The sequence below is a fragment of the Manis pentadactyla genome, chromosome 3 (assembly GCF_030020395.1).
Source record: "Manis pentadactyla isolate mManPen7 chromosome 3, mManPen7.hap1, whole genome shotgun sequence".
Lineage (NCBI taxonomy): Eukaryota > Metazoa > Chordata > Mammalia > Pholidota > Manidae > Manis > Manis pentadactyla.
Window position 1 is genome coordinate 66,475,860 of NC_080021.1, and position 27,208 is coordinate 66,503,067.

At 35.7% G+C, this 27,208-nt stretch overlaps 1 protein-coding gene across 3 annotated transcripts in view; it reads left to right on the plus strand.

Annotated features, from left to right (window-relative positions):
• The window catches only part of TRAM1 (translocation associated membrane protein 1), a 40,965-nt gene extending 15,532 nt beyond the window's left edge, over positions 1-25,433 (plus strand). For 2 of the 3 annotated variants that reach the window (XM_036886223.2, XM_036886226.2), the window contains 5 exons: positions 2,768-2,838; positions 2,946-3,050; positions 3,845-3,988; positions 4,250-4,410; positions 23,888-25,433. In XM_036886223.2, the coding sequence (XP_036742118.1) occupies positions 2,768-2,838; positions 2,946-3,050; positions 3,845-3,988; positions 4,250-4,410; positions 23,888-23,961 (555 nt within the window). In that variant the 3' untranslated portion in view covers positions 23,962-25,433. The remainder of the gene's footprint in view (positions 1-2,767; positions 2,839-2,945; positions 3,051-3,844; positions 3,989-4,249; positions 4,411-23,887) is intronic. The other variant, XM_036886225.2, reaches the window with a different exon arrangement.
• Positions 25,434-27,208: the final 1,775 nt, after the last annotated feature.

Sequence of the window (27,208 nt, forward strand, 5' to 3'; positions counted from 1 at the left end):
GTCATTGTTCCATGATTTCATCCTTAAATAAACTACTAGAATATTAGTATTAAGGGTATGTAAGAACTGGGCAGAGCTTTTATAATAACTCATTTTCATTAGATAATTTTTCCTTTCAAGTATTAAAAAAGTTTATTAATATTTAAACAAATAAGCAAAACCTTATTTCTGGCTCTTGGTAGAAAAGGTATATTTACATGACAAAACCATAGGATGATGTATGAAATTGTCTTTGAGACACCAAAATAGTTTTCTCTATGCCGCTTGTATGTTCACCTAGACTCTAGATTCTAGAACAGTGATGAGCTGCTCTTGGGTGACATGCTGACTCCTTAATTGAAACCTGTGATGTGGCAGGTGAACTGATACCGTGAACTCCCTCTAAGAGGGCCAGATTTCAACTAGCCGCCTCTGTTTCCCTTGTGGAAATGTGTAAGCTTAGAGATGGTGGTGCTGGGCTCTGTTGTTGGCTTCAGACATGTAAACACCATGCTAGTGGGGCTGTAACCCCATAAGGGGTGGAGAATGTTGGGAGGAGTTTGACCTACATTAGTGTTGCTGAAAGCAGCCATTTTTTAAATACAACCTAGATGAAACTTCTCATTTAAAAAATCTTGCAACTTTACCTTTGTATTTTTTAAGTAATACGGAAATACCTTTAATCTAGGGTGAGTGTTCTCCAGTTCACCACAATCTCCACCAATCCCTGTGTTATACTCATGTCTGCCACTTATTTTTACTTTTTCTCTCATTAGGCTTTGAGTATGCAAACATTGCTTTAGAGACACTAGTCAATTTGTATACAGCTGAAGGTAGGTTAGAGGTTTCTTGATACTCCTTTTGAAAATTGTATTTTTAAGTTTTTACTTAAAAAGCTCTTGCTAAGCATTTGATGGTTGTTAAGACAGAAGCTGGTAATGGTATTTTACTCTCCATTATTGACTCAGTTGGTCAACTGTCAGAAAGGCAGAACTAAGATGTGAGGTTGAACCTGAATTTGGAAAGAGGTTCTGGGTTTTTCTTTAGCTAATGGAAAGTACAGTCTTGCCTGACCTAACTAGGTTCAGATTTAAAGACAAAAGATACGAGAAATGGAATAGCTTTTGTAATGTAATTTATAATAATGTTTTTAGATTTATCAGAGAGGGTAAAAAGAGCTTAGATTCTTTGGGCATATTTTTAAAACCTATTTGTGTTTCTTCTTTAAGTTTAATTTTTTTTCTAATCCTCCTAAGAAACTATACTTCTGTAAAATAGGGATTTTTTAGCAGTTATTCTAGCAAATCAACTTTTTACATTGACTTATACAAGTTTTTATGTAATGAAATGAGGTTAGTGAGTAGTATTTTATTTAGTAAATAAAAAACTAAAAAGCTATCATTGTAAGTATCGGGTGTCTCCCTGGTCTGTTTTCCTCTCAGAAATTTGGCATACTGATGAACACATCTGCAGGAATATGGCAGAATTTCCCATGCCTAGTTATTTTACATACCACCTTGCTGTAACTTAAAATATTTAAAAATCATGGTTAAAGTTAAAAGTCATTTGTTATGTAACTATCTAAAATAATTTTGTATAGTGTCATGATACACATACCACACTTGGAAACATATATCATGTATATATAGTGACACCTCTATATCCATAGCATACTAATAACAACTACAGCTGAGCTGTTCTAAAATGATTGTAAGAGAAGAAAGAGGTCCCCTTGTGATTAAACTTCTTATCTCAGCACCTATCTCTTTTTAGAAGAGGAAATATTTCATTGGAAGTTTAGAAATTATATGGAGAAGATCTTAAGGCAGTTTATTCTCAAAGATACTTCTCTCTGTAATTGGAAGAGCCAATGTAAATTTGGTGGCATTTAGATCTTGAGAATTTTCCCCAAATGTCCCAAAACATAGTGCTGTATATAGATTTTTATGTCATAATTCTGTGTGTGTGTATGAGAGAGAGAGAGAGAGAGAGAGAAACCTGGAATAAAATTTTCGTGAAACAGTGTAGTGTGCTGTACACTAGCATTTTCTATTCTATTTCATATTTTAAAAGATGTTAGTGTGATCTCCTAAAGGATTTCACTATTCTCTAGTAGGTCTTGACTTACATATTTTAAAAACACTGTTTCTAAGATAACCAGGTCACCAGGGACTATGGAAGAAAAAAAGAAACAAAAGTAAAAATGTAGATATTGGCTTACAGGGTTTTAAGAGGAGAAAGAGTATGCCATTAGGTGATACCCTAAGACAGAAGATAAAACGTTAACCTTCAATTTTAATGTCTGTAACTGACAATGAAAGGGACTAAAATTTAACTACTCAAAAGTGTGTGAACACTTTTATTCTATTTATGCTATTTAGGTAAACAAAAGCATCTCAACTGCTGTAAACAGCAATTTTATTTAGGACATCATTACGGTTATTAATACTGTGTTATTTGGTAAGTGTTTATTATAAAAAGAACCATAGATCTTAACACTGAAAGGAGTTTTGAGTTTCATCTGTTTCAAGCAAACATAGGTATTACTCATATTTTTTTTTGGGTATCACTCATATTTTGCAGGTAATGGAGCTGAAGCTGAGAGGTTAAATGACTTGTAAAAGCCGTGTAGTTAATTGGGATGAGCAAATGGTGTAGGATGCTGGGGCAGAATAGCCTTTAGGTCTTCTACTCCTCTTATGGTACATTTTTCACTCCACCACACTGCTCCTAAGGAGCAGAAATGTTTCAGCATGTTTTATTCTATAATACAATTTTCTGTTTGCAGGAAGATATTCCTCGTCAGCTTGTCTACATTGGTCTTTACCTCTTTCACATTGCTGGAGCTTATCTTTTGAAGTGAGTTGGGATTTTTCTTGGGTGTATATATGGGTTAGACAAATAGTATGCAAGTTTGTCTTAATTGATAATTAATCTTTGCATTTTAAATATGTTCTTTTTAACAGCTTGAATCATCTAGGACTTGTTCTTTTGGTGCTGCATTATTTTGTTGAATTTCTTTTCCACATTTCCCGCCTGTTCTATTTTAGTGATGAAAAGTATCAGAAAGGGTAAGTTGTTGAGCCATTCAGTTTCTTATCAGAGTCAGTGCCTGTGTTGCCAAGGTACATGCTATGGCAGTTATATTACTTCATGAGCTGTTAGTAGTAGCTTTAATTAAAGTGAAACTTTAGCAGTTCAGATTGGTATTTTATTCTATAAAATGGAGTCTTTCTTAGAGAAATACATTGCAACTTTTAATTTTGAAGGCTTTTGGTTTTACTTTTCTGTTATAACTTCCATCTTGTTTAATGCATGTTTTTCTTTTGGAAAAGTAGTAATAAGGAAGTGATTATAGAGATAATAGTAATAGGCAAGAAGAAAATGAAATAATAGATTGTATAACCTTAACGATATTAAAATTTTTTATGGGAAAATTGTACTGAAAATAGAATTGTAGTAGTAAGACTTGTAAAAATATGTAAAGCCTTAAAAAAAAGTAAAATTATAACTCTTAAATGGGAATTGGATGTCTATATTTACAGCACAGCTTTTATTTTCCCCAGCCTTTTTCAAAATTATATACCACTAGTCTGAGGACCATTAATAGTAATTATATTTAAAAAGATCAGTTAAACAAAAAGTCAAAGCATTTCTTTTCTGGACTTCCTAGAACCTTGAATATGCTAAGTTATGTATCTCCAGGAGCATGATATAATATGTAGCATTTTCCAAACATTTTACTTCAGAATCCTTTTTGCAGAACAGTAAGAAATGTTCTAATAAACATTTACTTAATAGGACTTTTATTTCCTATATAATCTTTTCTTCACAATTTTATAAATTTGACTAATTTTTCCTACAGGTTTTCTCTGTGGGCAATACTGTTTGTTTTTGGAAGACTTCTGACTCTGATTCTCTCAGTGCTTACTGTTGGCTTTGGCCTTGCAAGAGCAGAGAATCAGAAGCTGGATTTCAGTACTGGGAACTTCAATGTGTTGGCTGTTAGGTATGGTTCATTTAACATTTTTCTCAACTTTGTACTACTCTGTGGTGTATATTATCAGTTTATGATTAAATCATCTTTTTAAAAATTGGATTATGGGAAAATATTCATTTGATTTGGCTTCATACCCATTTCAGTTTCCTAAATTACTAAAGCACCTGCTTAACTTTTGGGATTAATATTAATGGAATAATAACATAATCCTGTCAACAAAGTGGGAATTTTATTGATTCACTCTGATTTTTTATTTCTTAATATTCTCAGAATTGCTGTTTTGGCATCCATTTGCATTACCCAAGCTTTCATGATGTGGAAGTTCATTAATTTTCAGCTTCGGAGGTGGAGAGAACATTCTGCATTTCAGCCACCAGCTGTGAAGAAGAAACCAACAGTGACTAAAGGCAGGTCTTCTAGAAAAGGAACAGGTTTGTATTCAGTAAGCAGTGAAACATCTGAGGTAGAAACCTTTTCTTTTTTAATGTTGGGGTTTTATTTTTAATCTTAATAAGATTTAAAATCAATAAAATTATATTCTACTTTTTAGCAAAACTAGAGGCAAAGCAAACTTACCCCATTGTACAGTTTTGTGATTCCCTAGGCTCAGTTCTTACCCTCAAAAGTCGTCTTCTAGATTTCTCCCTCATGGATATGGGCAGTGTTGGTGATTAACTAACTTAGAGAGTGATATTCTGTGTTTTCAGAGATCTTGTTTATATTTTTAAGAAAAAAACTCTATAACCCCTGCCCATATTTTGAGATTGCTTGATCTGTCAGTGCTTCATGTTAGAGCCTGCATCTAACCACTTTTCTCCTTTTGGCTTTTGATTGAAAATACATTGACATTACAGTAGTATATTTAGTGTTATACTTGAAATTGTAATAGTTCCAGTTCTAAAAATATATCACCTCTGGTTTGCTCTGTGTAACTCTTCATATCTGACAGTTTATGTCCTCCAGCCCTGTCCCTGTTCAAGCTTGTCTCAGCAATTCTTCATCCTTTGTGTCTTTAATTTTTTTCAATAAAACTTTTTAAATAACCACTTTTTGGGGACAATTTACATACCATAAAGTACACCTTCAAAGTATACATTTCAGTGGTTCCTAAGTATATTCACAGAGTTGTGTGAACCACTGTGTAATTCCACAATGTTTCTCTCACCTCAGAAAGAAATCCCCATACCCCCTCCCCTTGGTAACCACTTTACTAATTTTTGTCTCTCTGGATTGGTCTTTTCTGGACATCACATATAAATGGAATCATACAATAAGTGATCTTTTGCAGCTGGTTTCTTTCGCTTCACATGCATTTAAGGTTCATATGTATTGTAGCATCTAGCAATACTTTCATTCCTTTTTATAGCCAAATATTCCATTGTGTAGACATACCATATTTTGTTTATCCATTTATTAGTTGATGGACATTTGGGTGGTTTTCACTTTTTGGCTATTATGAATAATGCTGCTGTAAATATCATGTACAAGTTTTTGTTTGAATACTTGTTTTTTGCTCTCTTGGGTATATACCTAGGAATAGAATTCTGGGTCATATAGAAACTGTATGTTTAACATTTGGGAAAATTGCTAAACCATTTTCCAAAGTAGCTGCACCATTTTACTGTCAGTTGTTTTACATATTGATATCTTGTTGTCCCTTCACCATTTGTTGGAAAGACTAATCCTCTATTGAATTGTCTTGATACTTTTGTTGAGAATCAGTGGATCAGGAAAGAAAGAATTTACTTCTACACTCAACTCTATTCTGTTAATCTGAATTTCTGTTCATAAGCCAGTACCACACTATCTTGATTATTGTTGCTTTCTAGTAAGTTTTGAAATTAGAAAATGTGAGCCCTCCAGTTTTGTTCCTTTGTTTCATGTTTTGGTTATTATGGGTCCCTTGTTATTTCCATACGTATTTTAGGATCAGCATGTCAGTTTCTGCAAAAAAGACATCTGGGCTTTTGATATGGATTTATTTAGAATCTGTAGGTCTCTTTGGAGGGTATGAACATGGATGTCTTCCCTTTACTTGGTTCCTCTTTCATTTCTTTCAGTTAAATTTTGTAGTTATCAGTGTAAAAGTCTTCCACTTCTGTTAAATTATTCCTCATTATTTTTTATGCTATTGTAAATAGAATTGTCTTCAATTTTGGATTGTCCATTGCTAGTGCATAGAAATACAGTGGATTTTTCCTTATTGATCTCTATCCTGCAACATTGTTGATCATACTGATCTTTAAAATTTTGTAATTTAATAGTGGAGTTTTTGTGTGTATTCCTTTGCATTTTCAGTATAGAGGATCATGTCATTTGCAAAGACAGGTAGTTTTACTTCTTCCTATCCAGTCTGGATGTCTTTTATTTCATATTCTTGCCAAATTGCCCTGGCTAGAACCTCCAGAACCATGCTGACTAGAAGTGGTGAGGGCAGACAATCCTCATTTTCTTCCTGGTTATAGCAGGAAAGCACCCAATCTTTCACCATTAAGTATGATATTACCTATGTGTTTTTCCTAAATGGCCTTTTTCAGGTTGAGAAAGTTCCCTTGTATTCCTAGTTGGTGTTTCTATCATGAAAGGGTGTTAGATTTTGTAACTTTCTTTCTCTGCATCTAACAAAATTACCAAATGGTTTTGGTCCTTTATTCTATTGATGTCATGTATTATACTGATTTTTTAATGTTAAGCCAACAAAGCATTCTTGGGATAAATATCACTTAGTAATGGTATATAATCCTCTAAGATGTTGCTTGCTTTGCTTTGTCTGTCTATATTCACAAAAGGATCTTAATGTGAATTTTTTCTAATGTATTGATGCTAAAATGTAAAACCAATCTTGCATTCCTGGCATAAAACAAAGTTGATAATGATACATAACTTTTTCTGGATTGGATTTTTCAATATTTTGTTAGGGTTTTTATATCTATGTTCACCTTGTTCATCTGAAAGACTGGCATATAATTAGTTATTGGGTTTGTTTTAGTTATTGTGGTATCCTTGTCAGGTTTTCATATCATGGTTTTGCTGGCTTTATAAAAAATAGTGGAGGAGGAGCCAAGATGGCGGCATGAGTAGGACAGTGGGAATCTCCTTCCAAAAACATAAATATTTTTGAAAATACAACAAACACAACTATTCCTAAGGGACCAGAAGATACAGGACAACAGCCAGGCTACATCTACACCTCCGAGAACCCAGTGCCTCACAAAGTGGCAACTGCATGGAGCTTACTCCACAGCGGGAGATCCCATCTGCATGCAATTGCCCAGCACAAGCTGCTAGGGGTCGCTGTTCTCCCAGGAAAGGAAGGCCAGGAGCAAGTGGAAAGAGACTTGGTTCTCCCAGCTGACACACGCGCCAACTGCCTACGACTACCTCTATTGCCAAGAAAAGACAGAAGAATTTGATACAGACCAGACTAACCCAGACATCCTACCCTGAGAGGGAATCTGGGGAGATAGATTTAACCAATCTTCCTGAAAAAGAACTCAAAATAAAGGTTATAACCATGCCGATGGGCTTGCAGAGAAATATGCAAGAGCTAAGAAGGGAGAATACAGAAATAAAACAATCTCTGGAAGGACTTAAAAGCAGAATGGACGAGATACAAGAGGCCATTCATGGAATAGAAATCAGAGAACAGGAACGCAGAGAAACTGACGCAGAGAGAGAAAAGGATCTCCAGGAATGAAAGAATACTAAGAGAACTGTGTGACCAATCGAGACAGAACAATATCCGCATTATAGGGGTACCAGAAGAAGAAGACAGAGAAAAAGGGATAGAAAGTGTTTTTGAAGAAATAATTGCTGAAAACTTCCCCAAAATGAGGGAGGAAATAGCCTCTCAGACCACGGAAGCACACAGAACTCCCAACACAAGGGACTCAAGGAGGACAACACCAAGACACATAATAATTAAAATGGCAAAGATCAAAGACAAGGACAGAGTATTAAAGGCAGCCAGAGAGAGAAAAAAGGTCCCTGCAAAGGAAAACCCATCATGCTATCAACAGACTTCCCAACAGAAACCTTACAGGCCAGAAGAGAATGGCATGATATATTTAATGCAATGAAACAGAAGGGCCTTGAACCAAGGATACTGTATCCAGCACGATTATCATTTAAATATGAAGGAAGGACGAAACAATTCCCAAACAAGCAAAAGTTGAGGGAATTTGCCTCCCACAAACCTCCTCTACAGGGTATTCTAGAGGGACTGCTCTAGAAGGAAGCACTCCTAAGGCTAAACAGATGTCACCAGAGAAAATAAAATCACACCAAAGAAAGCGAAACAAACAAATACTAACTAAAGGCAAAAAAATAAAATCAACCACCCACAAAAGCAGTCAAAGGAAACACAAAAGAACACACACACACAAAAATAACAACATACAAAGAATGGAGGAGGAGGAATAAGAAGGGTGAGAAATAAAGAATCATCAGACTGTCTTCATAATAGCTCAATAAGTGAGTTAGGCTAGACAGTAAGATAGTAAAGAAGCTAACCTTGAACCTTTTGTAACCACGAACATATAGCCTGCAATGGCGATAAGTACATATCTTTCAATAATCACCCTAAATGTAAATGGACTGAATGCACCAATCAAAAAACACAAGAGTAATAGAATGGATAAAAAAGCAAGACCCATCTATATGCTCCTTACAAGAGACTCACCTCAAACCCAAAGACATGCACAGACTAAAAATCAAGGGATGGAAAAAGGTATTTCATGCAAACAACAGGGAGAAAAAAGCAGGTGTTCCTGTACTAGTATCAGACAAAATAGACTTCAAAACAAAGAAAGTCACAAGAGATAAAGGACATTATATAATGATAAAGGGATCAATCCAACAAGAGGATATAACCATTATAAATATATATGAATCCAATACAGGTACACCAACATATGTGAAACAAATACTAACAGAATTAAAGGAGAAAATAGAATGCAATGCATTTAATTTAGGAGGCTTCAACACACCACTCACTCCAAAGGACAGATCCACCAGACAGAAAATAAGTAAGGACACAGAGGCACTGAACAACACATAAAATAGACAACTATATAACTCTACACCCAAAAGAAACAGGATACACATTCTTCTCAAGTGCACATGGAACAGTCTTGAAAATAGACCACATACTAGGCCACAAAAAGAGCCTCAGTAAATTCAAAAAGATTGAAATTCTACCAACCAACTTCTCAGACCACAAAGGTATAAAACTAGAAATAAATTCTACAAAGAAAGCAAAAAGGCTCACAAACACATGGAGGCTTAACAACATGCTCCTAAATAATCAATGGATCAACGACCAAATCAAAATAGAGATCAAGCAATATGTGGAAACAAATGACAACAGCAACACAAAGCTCCAACTTCTGTGGGACGCAGTGAAAGCAGTTTTTAGAGGAAAGTATATAGCAATCCAGGCATATTTAAAGAAGGAAGAAAAATCCCAAATGAATAGTCTAAAGACACAACTATCAAAATTGGAAAAAGAAGAACAAATGAGGCCTAAGGTCAGCAGAAGGAGGGACATAATAAAGATCAGAGAAGAAATAAATAAAATTGAGAAGAATAAAACAATAGAAAAAAACTAATGAAACCAAGAGCTGGTTCTTTGAGAAAATAAACAAAATAGATAAGCCCCTAGACAGACTTATAAAAAGAAAAAGAGAATCTACACACATCAGCAGAATCAGAAACGAGAAAGGAAAAATCATGACAGACTCCACAGAAATACAAAGAATTATTAGACAGTACTACATAAAACTGTATGCTAACAAGCTGGAAAACCTAGAAAAAATGGACAACTTCCTAGAAAAATACAACCTTCCAAGACTGACCAAGGAAGAAACAGAAAATCTAAACAGACCAATTACCAGCAAAGAAATTGAAGCGATAATCAAAAAACTACCCAAGAGCAAAACTCTCAGGCCAGATGAATTTACTGCGGAGTTTTATGAGACATACAGAGAAGACATAATACCCATTCTCCTTAAAGTTTTCCAAAAAATTGAAGAAGAGGGAATACTTTCAGACTCATTCTATGAAGTCAGCATCACCCTAATACCAAAACCAGGCAAAGACCCCACCAAAACAGAAAATTACAGACCAATATCCCTGATGAACATAGATGCAAAAATGCTCAGCGAAATATTAGCAAACCGAATTCAAAAGTATATCAGGGGGATCATAAACCATGATCAAGTGGGATTCATCTCAGGGATGCAAGGATGGTATAACATTCGAAAATCCATCAACATCATCCACCGCATCAACCAAAAGGACAAAAACCACATGATCATCTCCATAGATGCTGAAAAAGCATTCAACAAAATTCAACATCCATTCATGATAAAAACTCTCCGCAAAATGGGTATAGAGGGCAAGTACCTCAACATAATAAAGGCCATATATGAAAAACCCACAACCAACATCATACTGAACAGTGAGGAGCTGAAAACATTTCCTCAGATCGGAAACAAGACAGGGATGCCCACTCTCCCCACTGTTATTCAACATCGTACTGGAGGTCCTAGCCACAGCAATTAGACAAAACAAAGAAATACAAGGAATCCAGATGGGTAAAGAAGTCAAGCTGTCACTATTTGCAGATGACATGATATTGTACATAAAAACCCTAAAGAATACACTCCAAAACTACTAGAACTGATATCGGAATACAGCAAAGTTGCAGGATACAAAATTAATACACAGAAATCTGTGGCTTTCCTGTAAACTAACAATGAACTAATAGAAAGAGAAACAAGGAAAAAAATTCCATTCACAATTGCATTAAAAAAAATAAATACCTAGGAATGAACCTAACCAAGGAAGTGAAAAACCTATACCCCAAAAACTACAAGACGTTTTTAAGAGAAAGAGGACACTAACAAATGGAAACTCATCCCATGCTCTTGGCTAGGAAGAATTAATATCGTCAAAATGGCCATCCTGCCAAAAGCAATCTACAGATTTGATGCAATTCCTATCAAATTACCAACAGCATTCTTCAACGAACTGGAACAAATAGTTCTAAAATTCATATGGAACCACCAAAGATCCCGAATAGCCAAAGCAATCCTGAGAAGGAAGAATAAAGCAGGGGGAATTATGCTCCCTGTTCTCAAGCTCTACTACAAAGTCACAGTAATGAAGACAATTTGGTACTGGCACAAGAACAGAGCTGCAGACCAGTGGAACAGAACAGAGACTCCAAACATTAACCCAAACATATATGGTCAATTAATATATGATAAAGGAGCCATGGACATACAATGGGGAAATGACAGCCTCTTCAACAGCTGGTGTTGGCAAAACTGGACAGCTACATGTAAGAGAATGAAACTTTTTCATTGTCTAACCCCATACACAAAAGTAAATTCGAAATGGATCAAAGACCTGAATGTAAGCCATGAAACCATAAAACTCTTAGAAAAAAACGTATGCAAAAATCTCTTAGACATAAACATGAGCGACTTCATCATGAACATATCTCCCCGGGCAAGGGAAAAAAAATGAACAAGTGGGACTATATCAAGCTGAAAAGCTTCTGTACAGCAAAGGATACCATCAATAGAACAAAAAGGTATCCTACAGTATGGGAGAATGTATTCATAAATGACAGATCCGATAAAGGGTTGACATCCAAAATATATAAAGAGCTCACGCACCTCAACAAACAAAAAGCGAACAATCCAATTAAAAAATGGGCAGAGGAGCTGAACAGACAGTTCTCCAAAGAAGAAATTCGGATGGCCAACAGACACATGAAAAGATGTTCCACATCGCTAGTCATCAGAGAAATGCAAATTGAAACCACAATGAGGTAGCACCTCACACCAGCAAGGATCGCCACCATCCAAAAGACAAACAACAACAAATGTTGGCGAGGTTGTGGAGAGAAAGGGGAACCCTCCTACACTGCTGGTGGGAATGTAAATTAGTCCAACCATTTTGGAAAGCAGTATGGAGGTTCCTCAAAATGCCCAAAATAGAAATACCATTTGACCCAGGAATTTACCCTAAGAATGCAGCAGCCCAATTTGCAAAAGACATGTTCCACCCCTATGTTTATCGGGCACTTTTTACAATAGCCAAGAAATGGAGGCAACCTAAGGTGTCCATCAGTAGATGAATGGATAAAGAAGATGTGGTACATATACACAGTGGAATATTATTCAGCCATAAGAAGAAAACAAATCCTACCATTTGCAACAACATGGATGGAGCTAGAGGGTATTATGCTCAGTGAAATAAGCCTGGTGGAGAAAGACAAGTACCGAATGATTTCACTCATATGTGGGAAGAACTGAAGGAAAAAAACAGCAGCAGAATCACAGAACCCAAGAAAGGACTAACAGTTACCAAAGGGAAAGGGACTGGGGAGGATGGGTGGGAAGGGAGGGAAAAGAGGGGGGAAGAAGAAAGGGGGCCTTACAATTAGCATGTATAATGTGTTGGGGGGCACGGGGAGGGCTGTACAACAGATAGAAGACAAGTAGTGATTTTACAGCATCTTACTACGCTGATGGACAGTGACTAATGGGGTGTGGTGGGGGGACTTGGTGAAGGGGGGAGTCTAGTAAACATAATGTTCCTCATGTAATTGTAGATTAGTGATACCAAAAAAAAAAATAGTGCTGGGCAGTTTTGTCCTTTGTGTAATACCAGCATTATTCTTATTTAAATGTGGGGGGAGAATCTACCAAGGAAGCCATCTATCTTGGAGCCTTCTTTGTAGGAAGCTTTTACCTACAGATTCACATTGTTTTGTAGATAATAGGATTTTACAGATTTTCTAATTCTTATTGTATCAGGTAAGTTGTGTTTTTCAAGGAATTTGTCCATTTTACCTAAATTTGCAAATATATTGATGTAAAATTATTCATAATACACTCTTACTAATGCCTGTAGAACAGCAGTAATTTCCATTTTTCATTTCCTTTATTAATAATTTATACCTTTCTCTTTCCATCAGCCAGGAGCCAACATTTGCCTTTTTTTGTCATTGATTTTCTCAGTCATATCATTGAATTCTGCTTTTTTCCCTTTTTTGGGTATAATTTGCTCTTCTGTTATTTGTGGTTTACCTTCTGGAGATGGATCTTTAGATCATTGATTTTCATCCCATCTTGTGAATTACTTGGAATTAAGGGCAAACTTTCCATTTCAGCACTGTTTCAGCTGAATTTCACAAGTTTTGATACGTCTTTTTCATTATCACTCATTTCAGATTATAATTCCGACTATAATCTCTCCTTTAACCCATAAATTATTTAAAAGCACATTGCTCAATTTATGAATATTTGGGCATCTCCTAGTTTTCTTTTTGTTAATGATGTCCAGCTTAATTCCACTGTGGTTTAAAAAGTATACTCTGAATGACTCAAATTCCTTCAAATTCATTGAGACTTTCAGCATGTGTTAAATTTTGGTAAATTTTCCACTTAGACTTCAAAAGGATGTGTATTCCACGTTTCTTGCATATTATGATCTGTGTCAGGTCACATTTATTAATTGTGTTCAGTATTTTGTATCTACTGGTTTGGTGGAAGGAGTTAAGCTTGTTCAGTTAGTTATTGCAAAAGATGTTGTCCATTTCCCCTTGTAGCTTATACATTTTTGCTTTAAATATTTTGAAGATGTATTATACGTACATCAAAATTCAGGGTCATTATAAAATCTTGTTTATTTTGACCTTTTTTTATAATCCTTTTAAGGAAAAATTATAGCTTTAGTTACAAATTGTGTGGTTAAAGAGATTCAAAATAAAAATGACTTGAAATAAATTGAGAGAATTAAATATTACTGTTATTTCTAGATAGTATATCAGCTTGGGCTTTTCTTTTTTAATTGAAGTATCATTGACATACAATTAAAATCTCTTAAAAGTTGTATATCAACACAGTCATTCAACAGTTACCCACTCATATTAGTAAATCCTCACCCCCACTAGTGCAGTTACTGTCTGTCAACATAGGAAGAGAACCATCAGCTATATTCTCTGTTGTACTACCATCCCCATGATCAACTTATATTATGATTGAGCATTTTTCTCCCTTTATCCCCCGATCCTCCATCCATCCACCCCAACACCCCCCGCATGGTAACCACCAGTCACTTCTCAGTGTCTATGCAACTGCTATTTTGTTCATTTTGTTTTGCTTTTATATTCCAAAAATAAGTGAAATCATGTGGTATGGTATTTATCTTTTTCGACCTGGCTTATTTTACTGTGCATAATACCTTCTGGGTTAATCCATGTTGTTGCAAATGGCATGGTTTCCTTTTTTTTTTATGGCTGAATAATATCCCATGTGTATGTGTACCACCTCTTTTTTTTTTATCATTAGTATACTCTTACATGAGCAACATTGTGGTTACTAGATTCCCCCCATTATCAAGTCTCCACCACATACCCCATTACAGTCACTGTCTGTCAGTGTAGTAAGGTGCTCTAGAATCACTACTTGTCTTCTCTGTGCTATACTGCCTTCCCGGTGCTGCCCCCTTACAGTATGAGTGATAATCATAATTCTCCTTTTTCCCTTTATCCCTCCCTTCTCACCCGTCCTCCTAAGTTCCTTCCCCTTTGGTAACTATTAGTCCATTCTTGGGTTCTGTGAGTCTGCTGCTGTTCTGTTCCTTCAGCTTCTGCTTTGTTCTTATACTCCACAGATGAGTGAAGTCATTTGGTACTTGTCTTTCACCACCTGGCTTATTTCACTGAGCATAATACCCTCTAGCTCCATCCATGTTATTGCAAATGGTAGGATTTGTTTTCTTCTTATAGCTGAATAATATTCCATTGTGTATATGTACCACATCTTCATCTACTGATGGAAACTTAGGTTGTTTCCATTTCTTGGCTATTGTAAATAGTGCTGCAATAAACGTCTGGGGGCATGTGGCTTTTTCAAACTGGGCTCCTGCATTCTTAGGGTAAATTCCTACAAGTGGAATTCCTGGGTGAAATGATACTTCTACTTTTAGTTTTTTGAGGAACCTCCATATTGCTTTCCACAATGGTTGAACTAATTTATATTCCCACCAGCAGTGTAGGAATCCTCCACAAATCACTTGCCAACATTTGTTGTTGTTTGTCTTTTGGATGGTGGCCATCCTAACTGGTGTGAGGTGATATCTCACTGTGGTTTTAATTTGCATTTCTCTAATGATGAGCGATGTGGAGCATCTCTTCATGTGCCTGTTGGCCATCTGAATTTCTTTTTTGGAGAGGTGTCTATTCAGATCCTCTACCCATTTTTTAATTGGATTATTTGCTTTTTGTTTGTTGAGGAGCATGAGCTCTTTGTGTATTTTGGATGTTAACCCCTTATCGGATATGTCATTTATGAATATATTCTTCCATACTGTAGGATATATTTTTGTTCTGATGGTGTCCTTTGTTGTACAGAAGCTTTTTAGTTTGATATAGTCCCACTTGTTCATTTTTGCTTTTGTTTCCCTTGCCTGTGGAGATATGTTATGAAGAAGTTAGTCATGTTTATGTCCAAGAGAGTTTTGCCTATGTTTTTTCCTAAGGTTTTCATGGTTTCATGACTTACACTCAGGTCTTTGATCCATTTCAAGTTTACTTTTGTGTATGGAGTTAGACAGTAATCCAGTTTCATTCTCTTACATGTAGCTGTCCAGTTTTGCAACACCAGCTGTTGAAGAGGCTGTCATTTCCCCATTGTATATCTGTGGCTCATTTATCACATATTAATTGACCATATACACTTGGGTTAATATCTGGACTCTCTATTCTGTTCTATTGAGCTATGGGTCTGTTCTTGTGCAAGTGCCAAATTGTCTGGATTGTTGTGGCTTTGTAGTAGAACTTTAAGTTGGGAAGCGAGATCCCCCCTGCTTTATTCTTCCTTCTCAGCATTGCTTTGGCTATTCAGGTCTTTTGTGGTTTCTATGAATTTTAGAACTATTTGTCTGAGTTCATTGAAGAATGCTGTCAGTATTTTGATAGGGATTGCATTGAATCCATAGATTGCTTTAGGCAGAATAGCCATTTTGACAATATTGATTCTTCCTACCCAAGAGCATGGGATGAATTTCCATTTATTAGTGTCCTCTTTAATTTCTTTTAGGAGTGTCTTGTAGTTATCAGGTTATAGGTCTTTCACTTCCTTGGTTAGGTTTATTCCTAGGTATTTTATTCTTTTTGATGCAATTGTGAGTGGAATTGTTTTCCTGATTTCTCTTTCTGCTAGTTCATCTTTAGTGTATAGGAATGCAACAGATTTCTGTGTATTAATTTTGTATCTATCATGCAACTTTGCTGAATTCAAATATTAGATCTAGTAGTTTTTGAGTGGATTCTTTAGGGGTTTTTATGTACTATATCATGTCATCTGCAAATAGGGACAGTTTAACTTCTTTGTTGCCAGTCTGGATTCCTTTTATTTCTTTGTGTTGTCTGATTGCCATGGCTAGGACCTCCAGTACTATGTTGAATAAAAGTGGGGAGAGTGGGCATCCTTGTCTTGTTCTAGATTCTAAAAGAAAGGCTTTCAGCTTCTCATGTTAACTGTAGTGTTGGCTGTGGGTTTGTCATATATGGCCTTTATTATGTTGAGGTACTTGCCCTCTATACCCATTTTGTTGAGAGTTTTTATCATGAATGGATGTTGAATTTTGTCAAATGCTTTTTCAGCATCTATGGAGATGATCATGTTGTTTTGACCTTTTTGTTGATGTGGTGGATGATGTTAATTGATTTTCAAAATGTTATACCATCCTTGCATCCCTGGAATAAATCCTACTTGATCATGATGGATGGTCTTTTTGATGTATTTTTGAATTTGATTTGCTAATATTTTGGTGAGTATTTTTGCACCTGTGTTCATTAGGGATATTGGTCTGTAATTTTCTTTTTTTGTGGGGTCTGTGCCTGGTTTGGTATTAGAGTGATGCTGGCCTCATAGAATGAGTTTCGAAGTATTCCTTCTTCTACTCTTTGGCAAACTTTAAGGACGATGGGTATTAGTCTTTACAAAATGTTTGATAGAATTTAGCGGTGAAGCCATCTGGTCCAGGAGTTTTGTTCTTAGGTAGTTTTTTGATTACCAGTTCAATTTCTTTGCTGGTAATTGATCTATTCAGATTTTCTGTTTCTTCCTGGCTCAGCTTTGGAAGGTTGTATTTTTCTAGAAAATCTGTTTATTCTAGGTTATTCAGTTTGTTAGCATATAAGTTTTCACAGTATTCTCTAATAGTTCTTCGGATTTCTGTGGTGTCAAGTGATTTTTCCTGTCTCATTTCTGATTCTGTTTATGTGTGTAGACTCTCTTTTTTTCTTGATAAGTCTGGCTCGGGGTTTATCTTGTTTATTTTCTCAAAGAACCAGCTCTTGCTTTCATTGATTCTTTCTATTGTTTTATTCTTCTCGATTTTATTTATTTCTTCTCCAATCTTTATTATGTCCCTCCTCCTACTGACTTTGGGCCTCATTTGTTCTTCTTTTTCTAGTTTCATTAATTGTGAGTTTAGACTGCTTGTATGGGATTGTTGTTCTTTCCTCAAGTTGGCCTGTATTGAAATATACTTTCCTTTTAGCATGGCCTTCGCTGTGTCCCATAGATTTTTGCGGTGTTGAATTATTGTTGTCATCTGTCTCCATATATTGATCTCTGTTTTTATTTGGTCATTGATAACATTGGTTATTTAGGAACATGTTGTGAAGCATCCATGTGTTTGTGGGATTTTTCATTTTATTTGCATAATTTATTTTTAGTTTCATACCTTTGTGGTCTGCGAAACTGGTTGGTAGAATTTCAGTCTTTTTGAATTTACTGGGGCTCTTTCTGTGGCTTAGTATATGATCTATTCTTGAAAATGTTCCATGTCCACTTGAGAAGAATGTGTATTCTGCTGCTTTTGGGTATAGAGTTCTGTAGATGTCTGTTAGGGCTATCTGTTCTAATGTGTTGTTCGGTGCCTGTGCCTCCTTACTTATTTTCTGTCTGGTTGATCTGTTCTTTGGCATGAGTGGAGTGTTGAAAGTGTTTAAGTCTCCTAGAATGAATGTATTGCATTCTATTTCCCTTTTTAATTCTGTTTGTATTTGTTTCACATATGTTGGTGCTCTTGTGTTGGGCTCATAGATATTTATAATGGTTATGTCTTCTTGTTGGATTGACCTCTTTATCATTATGAAATATCCTTCTTTGTCTCTTGTGACTTTCTTTGTTTTGAAGTCTATTTTGTCTGATACAAGTACTGCAACTCCTGCTTTTTTCTCCCTGTTAGTTGCATGAAATGTCTTTTTCCATCCCTTCACTTTTAGTCTGTGTATGTCTTTGCGTTTAAAGTGAGTCTCTTGTAGGCAGCAAATAGATGGGTCTTGTTTTTTTATCCATTTGGTGACTCTGTGTCTTTTGATTGGTTCATTCAGTCCATTTACATTTAGGGTGATATAGGTATGTACTTTCTTCCATTGCATGCTTTAGATTCTAGGTTACCAAAGGTTCAAGGTTAACTTCCTTGCAATCTAAGAGTCTAACTTAACTCACTTAATATGCTATTACAAAAACAATGTAAAGGTTTTTTTCTCCTCCTTTTTCTTCCTCCTCCATTCTTTATATATTAGGTATCATATTCTGTATTCTTTGTCTCTATCCCTTGATTGACTTTGGGGATAGTTAATTTAATTTTGCATTTGTTTAGTAATTAGCTGTTCTTCTTTCTTTACTGTGGTTTTATTACCTCTGATGACAGCTATTAAACCTTAGGACACTTCCATCTGTAGCAGTCCCCCCAGTATACACTGTAGAGATGGTTTGTGGGAGGTAAATTTTCTCAGCTTTTGCTTATCTGGAAATTGTTTAATCCCTCCTTCAAATTAATTTAAATTATAATCTTGCCAGATAAAGTAATCTTGGTTCGAGGCCCTTCTGCTTCATTGCATTAAGTACATCATGCCACTCCTTTCTGGCCTGTAACGTTTCTGCTGGGAAGTCTGATGATAGCCTGATGGGCTTTCCTTTGTATGTGATCTTATTTCTCTCTCTAGCTGCTTTTGATAGTCTGTCTTATCCGTGATCTTTGCCATTTCAATTAGTATATGTCTTGGTGTTGTCTCCCTTGAGTTCCTTGTGTTGGGAGATCTGTGCACCTCCATGGCCTGAGAGACTTACTCCTTCCCCAGATTGGGGAAATTTTCAGCAATTACCTCCTCAGAGACACTTTCTATCTCTTTTTCTCTCTTCTTCTTCTTCTGGTATCCCTATAAAGTGAATATTGTTCCGTTTGGATTGGTCACACAGTTCTCTCAGTATTATTTCATTTGTAGATCCTTTTTTCTCTCTGTGTCTCAGCTTCTTTGTTTTCCTCTTCTCTAGTTTCTATTTTGTTTATCATCTCCACTGTATCTAATCTGCTTTTAATACCCTCCATTGTGCTGGCTCTTCAACGATTGGATCTCTAACAGGAATTCTTTCCTGAGTTCTTTAATATTTTTCTGTACCTCCAGTAGCATGTTAATGATTTTTATTTTGAACTCCCTCCCTTTCAGGAAGATTCATGAGGTCAATGTCATTTCAATCTTTCTCAGGAGTTGTATTCGTAATTTTACTCTGGACCAGGTTCCTTTGGCATTTCATATTTGTATATGGCGCCCTCTAGTGCCCAGAAGCTCTACTCTATGGAGCTGCTCAGCCCCTGAAGCAATGTCGGGGGTCTCAGGGGAGTGGTATTGGTGCCTGGGGGGAGGAAAGAGCTATTTCCTGCTTTCCGACTGCTATGCCTGTCTTCACTGCCTGAACCAGTGGGCCAAGCACCCAGGTATAAGCCTCTATGCTTTGTATTTGTAGTTCCTGTAGATAGATCTTCCCTCTGGCTGGCCTAATGCCAGGGTAGGGTTTGCCGGTTTGCCGGTTTGCAAGCCAGGTGGGGCTGGCTGGGAGAAAGGCACAGTAGGCTGCCTATTATGTAGGGGGTCCATTGAGCTGATGCACCTGAAGATGGTGAAGGCTCCCAACCTGCTAGGCAGAGTGCACCTGGACAATTTTGTCTACCTGTCCTTTCTCCTGAGCAGTATGCTCTGTGCAATCCTTGCCCCTTTAGCAGCCCTCTTGCTAAGGGCTTCCTTGTTAGTAAGTTTCTTAGACTGCCCACCTTTCTTTTGTCCCAGAGCAGCCAAATATGGATCCCTGCTTTCCACAAGTGGCTGGAATCTCAGTCTCTCCAGGAATTCTGCCTGTGTTAGCTTTCCAACTCTCTAATCATGAGGGTACCATGCAAGCACCATGAAATGTACGTTTGTGCTCCCAGAGCAGATATCCGGAGTTAGGTATTCAGCAGTCCCAGGCCTCCACTCCCTACCCGCTCCTTTTCTCCTTCCTCCCGCCAGTGAGCTGTGGTGGGGAAGGGCTTAGGTCCCGCAGGCCCACAGCTTTGGTACGTTACCCTGTTCCATGAGGTTTATTCTTTTCTCCAGGTGTATGCAGTTTGGCACAGTCCTCTTTCCTGTTGCTCTTTTAGGATTAGTTGTGTTAATTATATTTTCATATTATATGCAGTTTTAGGAGGAAGCCTCTGTCTCACCTCTTATGCCACCATCTTTAATCCCTGTATGTCTTTAAAGAAATGTCTGCCTAGATTTCTACCCACTTTTTAATGGGGTTACTTGTTTTTTGGTTTGAGGCATATGAGTTCTTTATATATTTTGGATGTTAGCCCCTTATCAGATAAGTCATTTACATAAACATTCTCCAGTACTATATAGGTACCCCTTTTGTTGTGCTGACAGTGTCCTTTGCTGTACAGAAGCTTTTTAAATTTGATGTAGTCTCACTTGTTTGTTTTTTGTTTCCCTTGCCCAGAGAGAGGTGTCCAGATAAAACTTGTTTTTATTTAAGATATTTTTGCCTGTTTTCTTCTAAGAGTTGTAAGGTTTCATGTCTTACATTCAGGTCTTTGATCCATTTCAAGTTTACTTTTGTGTATGGAGTTACACAGTAATCCAGTTTCATTCTCTTGCATATAGCTGTTCAGTTTTTTCAGCACTAGTTTTTGAGGGACTGTCTTTTCTCTACTTTATATTCATGGCTCCTTTATCATATATTAATTGACCATATATGTGTGAGTTTATATCTGCATGCCCTATTCTGTTACATTGACCTATGGGTCTGTTCTTGTGCCAGTACCATACTGTTGTGATTACTGTAGCTTTGTAGTAGAGCCTAAAGTCAGGGATCATATTTCCCCCAGCTTTGTTCTTCTTTCTCGGGATTGCTTTGGCTATTTGGGGTCTTTTGTGTTCCATATGAATTGTAGGACTATTTGTTCTGGTTAATTGAAAAATGCTTTTGATATTTTAATAGGGATTGCATTGAATCTGTAGATTGCTTTAGGCAAGATGGCCATTTTGACAATATTAATTCTTCCTATACATGAGCACGGGATGTGTTTCCATTTATTGGTATCTTCTTTAATTTCTCTCATGAGTGTCTTGTAGTTTTCAGGGTATAGGTCTTTCATCTCCTTGGTTAGGTTTATTGCTTGGTGTTTTATTCTTCTTGGTGCAATTGTGAATGGAATTGTTTTCCTGATTTCTTTCTGCTAGTTAATTGTTAGTGTATAGGAATGCAACAGATTTCTGTGTTTTAATTTTGTATCCTGCAGCTTTGCTAAATCCAGTTATTGGTTCTCATAGTATTTTGGTGGAGTCTTTAGGGTTTACCCTGTGTAATATTATGTCATCTGCAAATAATGATAGTTCAACTTCTTCCTTACCAGTTTGGATGCCTTTTTCTCTTTTTGTTGTCTGATTGCTGTGGCTAGGACCTCCAGTATTGTGTTGAATAAAAGTCATGAGAGTGGGCATCCTTGTCTTGTTCCTGATCTTAAAGGAAAAACTTTCAGCTTTTTACCATTGAGTATGATATTAGCTGTGGGTTTGTTGTACATGGCCTTTATATGTTGAGATACATACCCTCTATTCCTATTCTGTTGAGTTTTTATAATGAATGGATGTTGAGTTTTGCCAAATGCTTTTTCAGCATCTATTGAGATGATCATGTTGTTTTTATACTTCTTTTTGTTAATGTGTATGATACTGATTGATGTTTGAATATTGTACCATTGTTGCATCCCTGGATTAAATCCCACTTGGTCGTGATGATGATCCTTTTGATAAAATTTTTTAGTTTGGTTTGCTAATATTTTGTTGAGAATTTTTCTATCTGTGTTCATCTTGGTTAAAAATTTTCCTTTTGTAGTGACTTTAGTTTTGGTATTAGTGTAATGCTAGCCTCATAGAATGAGTTTGGAAGTATTCTAGTTTTTCTGAATTTACTGTAGTTACACCAGCTATTTTTTGGTAAAATGTTAAGGTTTATCTTTTCCTGTATTTTTCTAGTTTAAACTTTTCTTTCTGTTTAAATATAAGTTGTGTCTCTAGTAAGCAGCATATAATTGGATTTCATTTTTTTCATCTAGTTTGATAATTAAAATTTTTTTAGCAGTTAAACTGTGATATGTGAAGGTATGATTTTCTTTGTATTCTTCCTGCTCTGTGTCCTGTAGAGCTTCATGAATCTTGGTTTGGTTTCTTTGTATTGTTCTTGGAAAAATTCTCAACCATAGGTTATTAAATATTACTTCTATCCCATTCTCGTTCTCCTGTCCTTCTGGGACTCCAGTAAATGTGTTAAATCCTTTTACTCTGTCTCTTTTCATGCTTTCTGCATTTTCCATTCTTTTTTCTTCTCAACTTCAATCTGAGTGTTATTTCTAGTTCACTTATCTCTCCTGTTGTGCCTTATCTATTAAACTCATTTTATTCAATTTAAATTTTTAGTTACTGTATTTTCCTGTTCTGGGATTGGAGATTTCTATTCTCTAGCAAAATTCTCCATATTTTAATTTATTTTTATGGCTCATTGTTCTTTTAATGATTAGTGACTCCAGATCTGGATCACCTAAGGATCTACTTCTGTTCTGTTTTTTCTTAGTTTTTAGTCATTTGATCTTGTTTTCTGATATGCTTGGTAAGTTTTAATTGAATACTGGACATTTTGTATAAAAAATGTGTAGAAGCTCTGAATGAATCTGTAAAGGCTCTTTACTGAATATGTATACATCATTCTATTCCATTGAAGCCGATCTGTTTCTAGTTTGCCCTCATTCTAAGACATCAACCATTTATAAGGTCTTTCTTTCCTGACAGGCCCTGGGTTCAAATTTTTGTCTCCTTATTATAGGATGGCTCACCAATTCTCTGTGCAGCTTTTTTTGTACTTTCTTAGGACTTGTTTTCTGCTTCATTTCTCTTGAGTCTTGTTTTGTGCATTCACATTTAGTAATTGGCAGAGTTCTTAAGGTAGAAATCCACATCACTGCCTTGTTTTTTTTCCAGTGCCTTCCAGCCATTTTTTTACCTTTTAAAAGCCTATTCTTTACCTTTTAAGAATATTTTTAGAGAGAGAGTCTGAAATCAGTGTTTTCATTATAGCTTGAAGAAGGCCATAACACACTCTTAATCATAAGAGTTATTCTTAACACCAACTTTTTTATATCTTGTGAAGAAACATTTCCTGAAGAACTTAATGTAATGAAGTAATTTTTTGAGTTTACCATTTTCTATCACTTTTCTGCTTCCAGTAGTAATTACTTTCCCCTTTTTTTTAACTTTTAATGAGGTGTTTTAAAATTTGCTACTTTTAGTTCATTGTGTTTAACATGTTACCATATTTTATAATTGGTTGAATAAAACTAGAAGAGATTAAGCATTAGTAAATAAGTTTTAGCTAAGGGCATATGAGTTACATATGGATTTTTAAATTTTTTTTCTTAAAGGTACCTTTATGTATAAAGATGATATAATTTGCACTTAATTTATAAAGGAGTGTAACACTGATTCTCTTCTCTTTTCAGAAAATGGTGTAAATGGAACAGTAACTTCAAGTGGAGCAGACTCTCCCCGTAATAGAAAAGAGAAATCTTCATAATGAATTATAATCTGATTAATGTCCCCAAAGAAATCTGCTTTTTACTCTCTTTCAGCACTAAACATTTTTTCTGTTCTGAAAATACAGTTTGTGCTCTTTGATTCTCACTATTTACTGTTTCATGCATTTTTTAAAGGGCATTTGAGGGAAGGATGATTACTATGAGTGAAAAAAAAATTTAGTCTAGACTAAGTTACCTACCTGCCTTCAAAATAGTTTAGGGACCACCACCATATTTTATTTTGTTTTTTAATCTTTGAACATTTTTCTAATGATTTAGAGAGAGAACTATTTACAGAAATTCTACATATCAGTGATATAATTTCTTGCTCACCAATTTTTTATATTAGCAAGATGGCCTGTTCCAGCAAGGTCATATTTTTTAAGTTGTCTTTCAGGATAAAATGGAAGTACTATAAAGAACATCAAACTTTAATGTGTTTTCAGTGTTCCCTAATTTTTAGGAATTTTTGTAGCCTTTACACCGGGGAGAAAAATTTATAAATTCACAATTGTGTGCTTTATTTGTAGGTATATTCCCACTAAAAACACACACTATCAGTTACAGTGTGGAGATTTACAACCACATATATTGACTCTAAATGTGATATTAACAAAAAAGTACTTATGAAGTAAAATCTTGTGTATTTTCAACACTTGCGAACTGGAAATCAGAAAATTAGGCATTTACTATATATGAAGAAGAAAACTATATAGCCCTTTTTGATATGTTTAATAGTGATTCTTAAAGGGTCTTGTCATAAGTTTGATGCACAGCATCTTAGAAAAATACTGTTCAACCTGCAAACCCTTTTTAAAAGTAATGCCTACTTGATTTATATCTATAAAAAGAATGTCAGATAATTATATTTGGAAAACATTTAATGCACTAACCTTAAAGAAATTGAAAATTCAGGTGGATAAATAGTCTTACAAAAGACAGTGCTTTATGTTACAACTATAGCTTTGGTCCCATCTCTCATTGAGAAGCATTTATCTGTACAAAACATATTTTTGGATGAATATATATATATATATATATTTGTATCTCTACAGAAAGACTCTAAACCCATTTGAGTAAAATACTTAGTTCCCTTTTCTATGATTATCCTTTAAAATCCTTATAGCTATATAGCTATAGTTGGTTTTTGGTTGTCTTTACAGTATATATATTGTTCCTTTTGGTGTTCACATCCTGTTCCCCATTTCTCACTTTGTCACCAGTTCATGTTTGTGCCATTTTTAGTATAAAAGTTGCAGACCTTTTAGGTCTGCTGTTTATAGTAAGTTGCCATGCTGCTAGAAAGTTGTGCTTTGTTTCCAGCTGTTTACCTCCTTCTTGGAAAAAGTAGTAGCTCTCTGTAGCATCACTGAACTTCAGTGGAACCAAATTTTTGCCATTAGAAGAAACTGGCATTATATTGAACTATACATTGAGGAATCAATCAAAATAAAAATTTTTACTTTCACAAGCTGTATCCTGGATATTTTCTTCATTGGTAGCTTGTTTTTTTTGCTATTTTAATATATAGTCTCACTAAAACATACCGTATTTAAAGAGTATATATGTGATAGTCATTTAGAATAGCCTTCCCAAAAAATGTATTTAGCAAAAAAAAGATTATTCGTTTTATATATAAGTTCTGAGGCCTGCTGGTTGAGAAAAATGGTTCTTAATAAATTCAGGGAGTATTGTGTTAAACACACTTAGAGGTATTTCTTTGTTTACTCTTTCTTTATTCTAGGGCTGTTCAGTCTTCATATGCAAATGTGTTCCTCTTGCACCAAGAATGCTGGTGGGATATTCAGTTTCCCAGCTCATTTGACTCTGGAACCTTCTTTCTATGGAATTACTTAGGGCATTTGTGTTCTTCAGTATGTGCCCTTGGTTCAGGAAGAAGACAAAAGCCCTTGGTATGTAGTTAAAACTTTATAAGGCACATATACATACACAAGTGTAATTACAAATTATAAACCCTAGGCTTCCTCCTCTCAGATGCTCTAAGAAAAGTGTAATTAGTAGCCTCCAGATATTCAGAATATCTCACTGTCACTTGGCCTCAGGTCAAACTTTGAACCCTGATTGGGAACATGTAGGACAGAACAAAGACAGCTGATCCATGAGGTGAACTGATCTTAAAACTAGTTGCTTTTCCATTTTGTGGTTTTCTTTCCTGCTGTAAAATGTCTTCTTGCTATTGCTAGCACTTTAGAAAATGGTTTTGAGTGGTCCAGGTAGACTATTATGGAGCAAAAGTATTAAGTACATTCCTCTAAAAAAAAGTAACAGCACAGTCCTCAAGTTCAGAACTAACCCTGGAGCAAAGCTTATGTAGATGAAATAGGAGAGAGATTTATTTGTTGTATAGATGTTAGCAACAGCCAGTGACATCTAAGGTATTTCTAAATGTTTTCAATGAAAAGTAGTTCTGCCTGTGTACATATGGCCAACAATAAGAATTTTTAAGAAATGACAATGATACTGATCACTTGTTTGTATCTTCTTAAATAGTGGTTTCATAGTAACCCTGGAAAAAATTCTAGGGTAATGTTTAAACAGATGTTTGTCCGTAAGTCCACCCTAGGTGTCAGACAATTCAGTTAAGAAGAGTCATTCACTATAAAACTTCTAACAAGACAGGTTTGGGAATTTCAAAGTAGATTAGCAGGTTTAGATTGAAGAATGAAAGACTAGTAACCCAGGGGCTGAGGAGAGTGAGTGGAGCTGGCCTGAGTCTCTAGTGCTTCAGAAGCCCTATGTATACAGCCCGAATGACGAGAATAAAGTGAGGGGTGAGAAAACAAGCTCAGAAGTGCTGTGTTAATCTGCTCACTGAGCACAGCTACTGGTCATTTGCAGAAGGCACACACCACCATGGCTTGGTTCAGTAAAGAACAGCAGACAGCCCAGTATTTACAAAAACAGAACAGTCTTGTGTTTACCTAAGCATGATTTGCTTTACAAAAAGCTGCACTAAAAAAAAAAAAAAAAGGCTGCACTAGGTAGCTATGTGCCACACGCTGACCAGCTTTATTCAGTACCATTCGGGAAAAGACTAACGCAGTTTGTCTAGCTTGAAACTATCTTCAGTGAAGATTATTAGTATGTTTGCTTAAGATATCAAGCATGCTGGGTGTTTTGAAACATCAGGAAAAAATTAAGAGGTTTAGGTCCATCACATAATCCATGACTACTAGTAACTTTGACCTTAAGTTGGTCAAAGGAAAAACATATTTTTGAAGATCC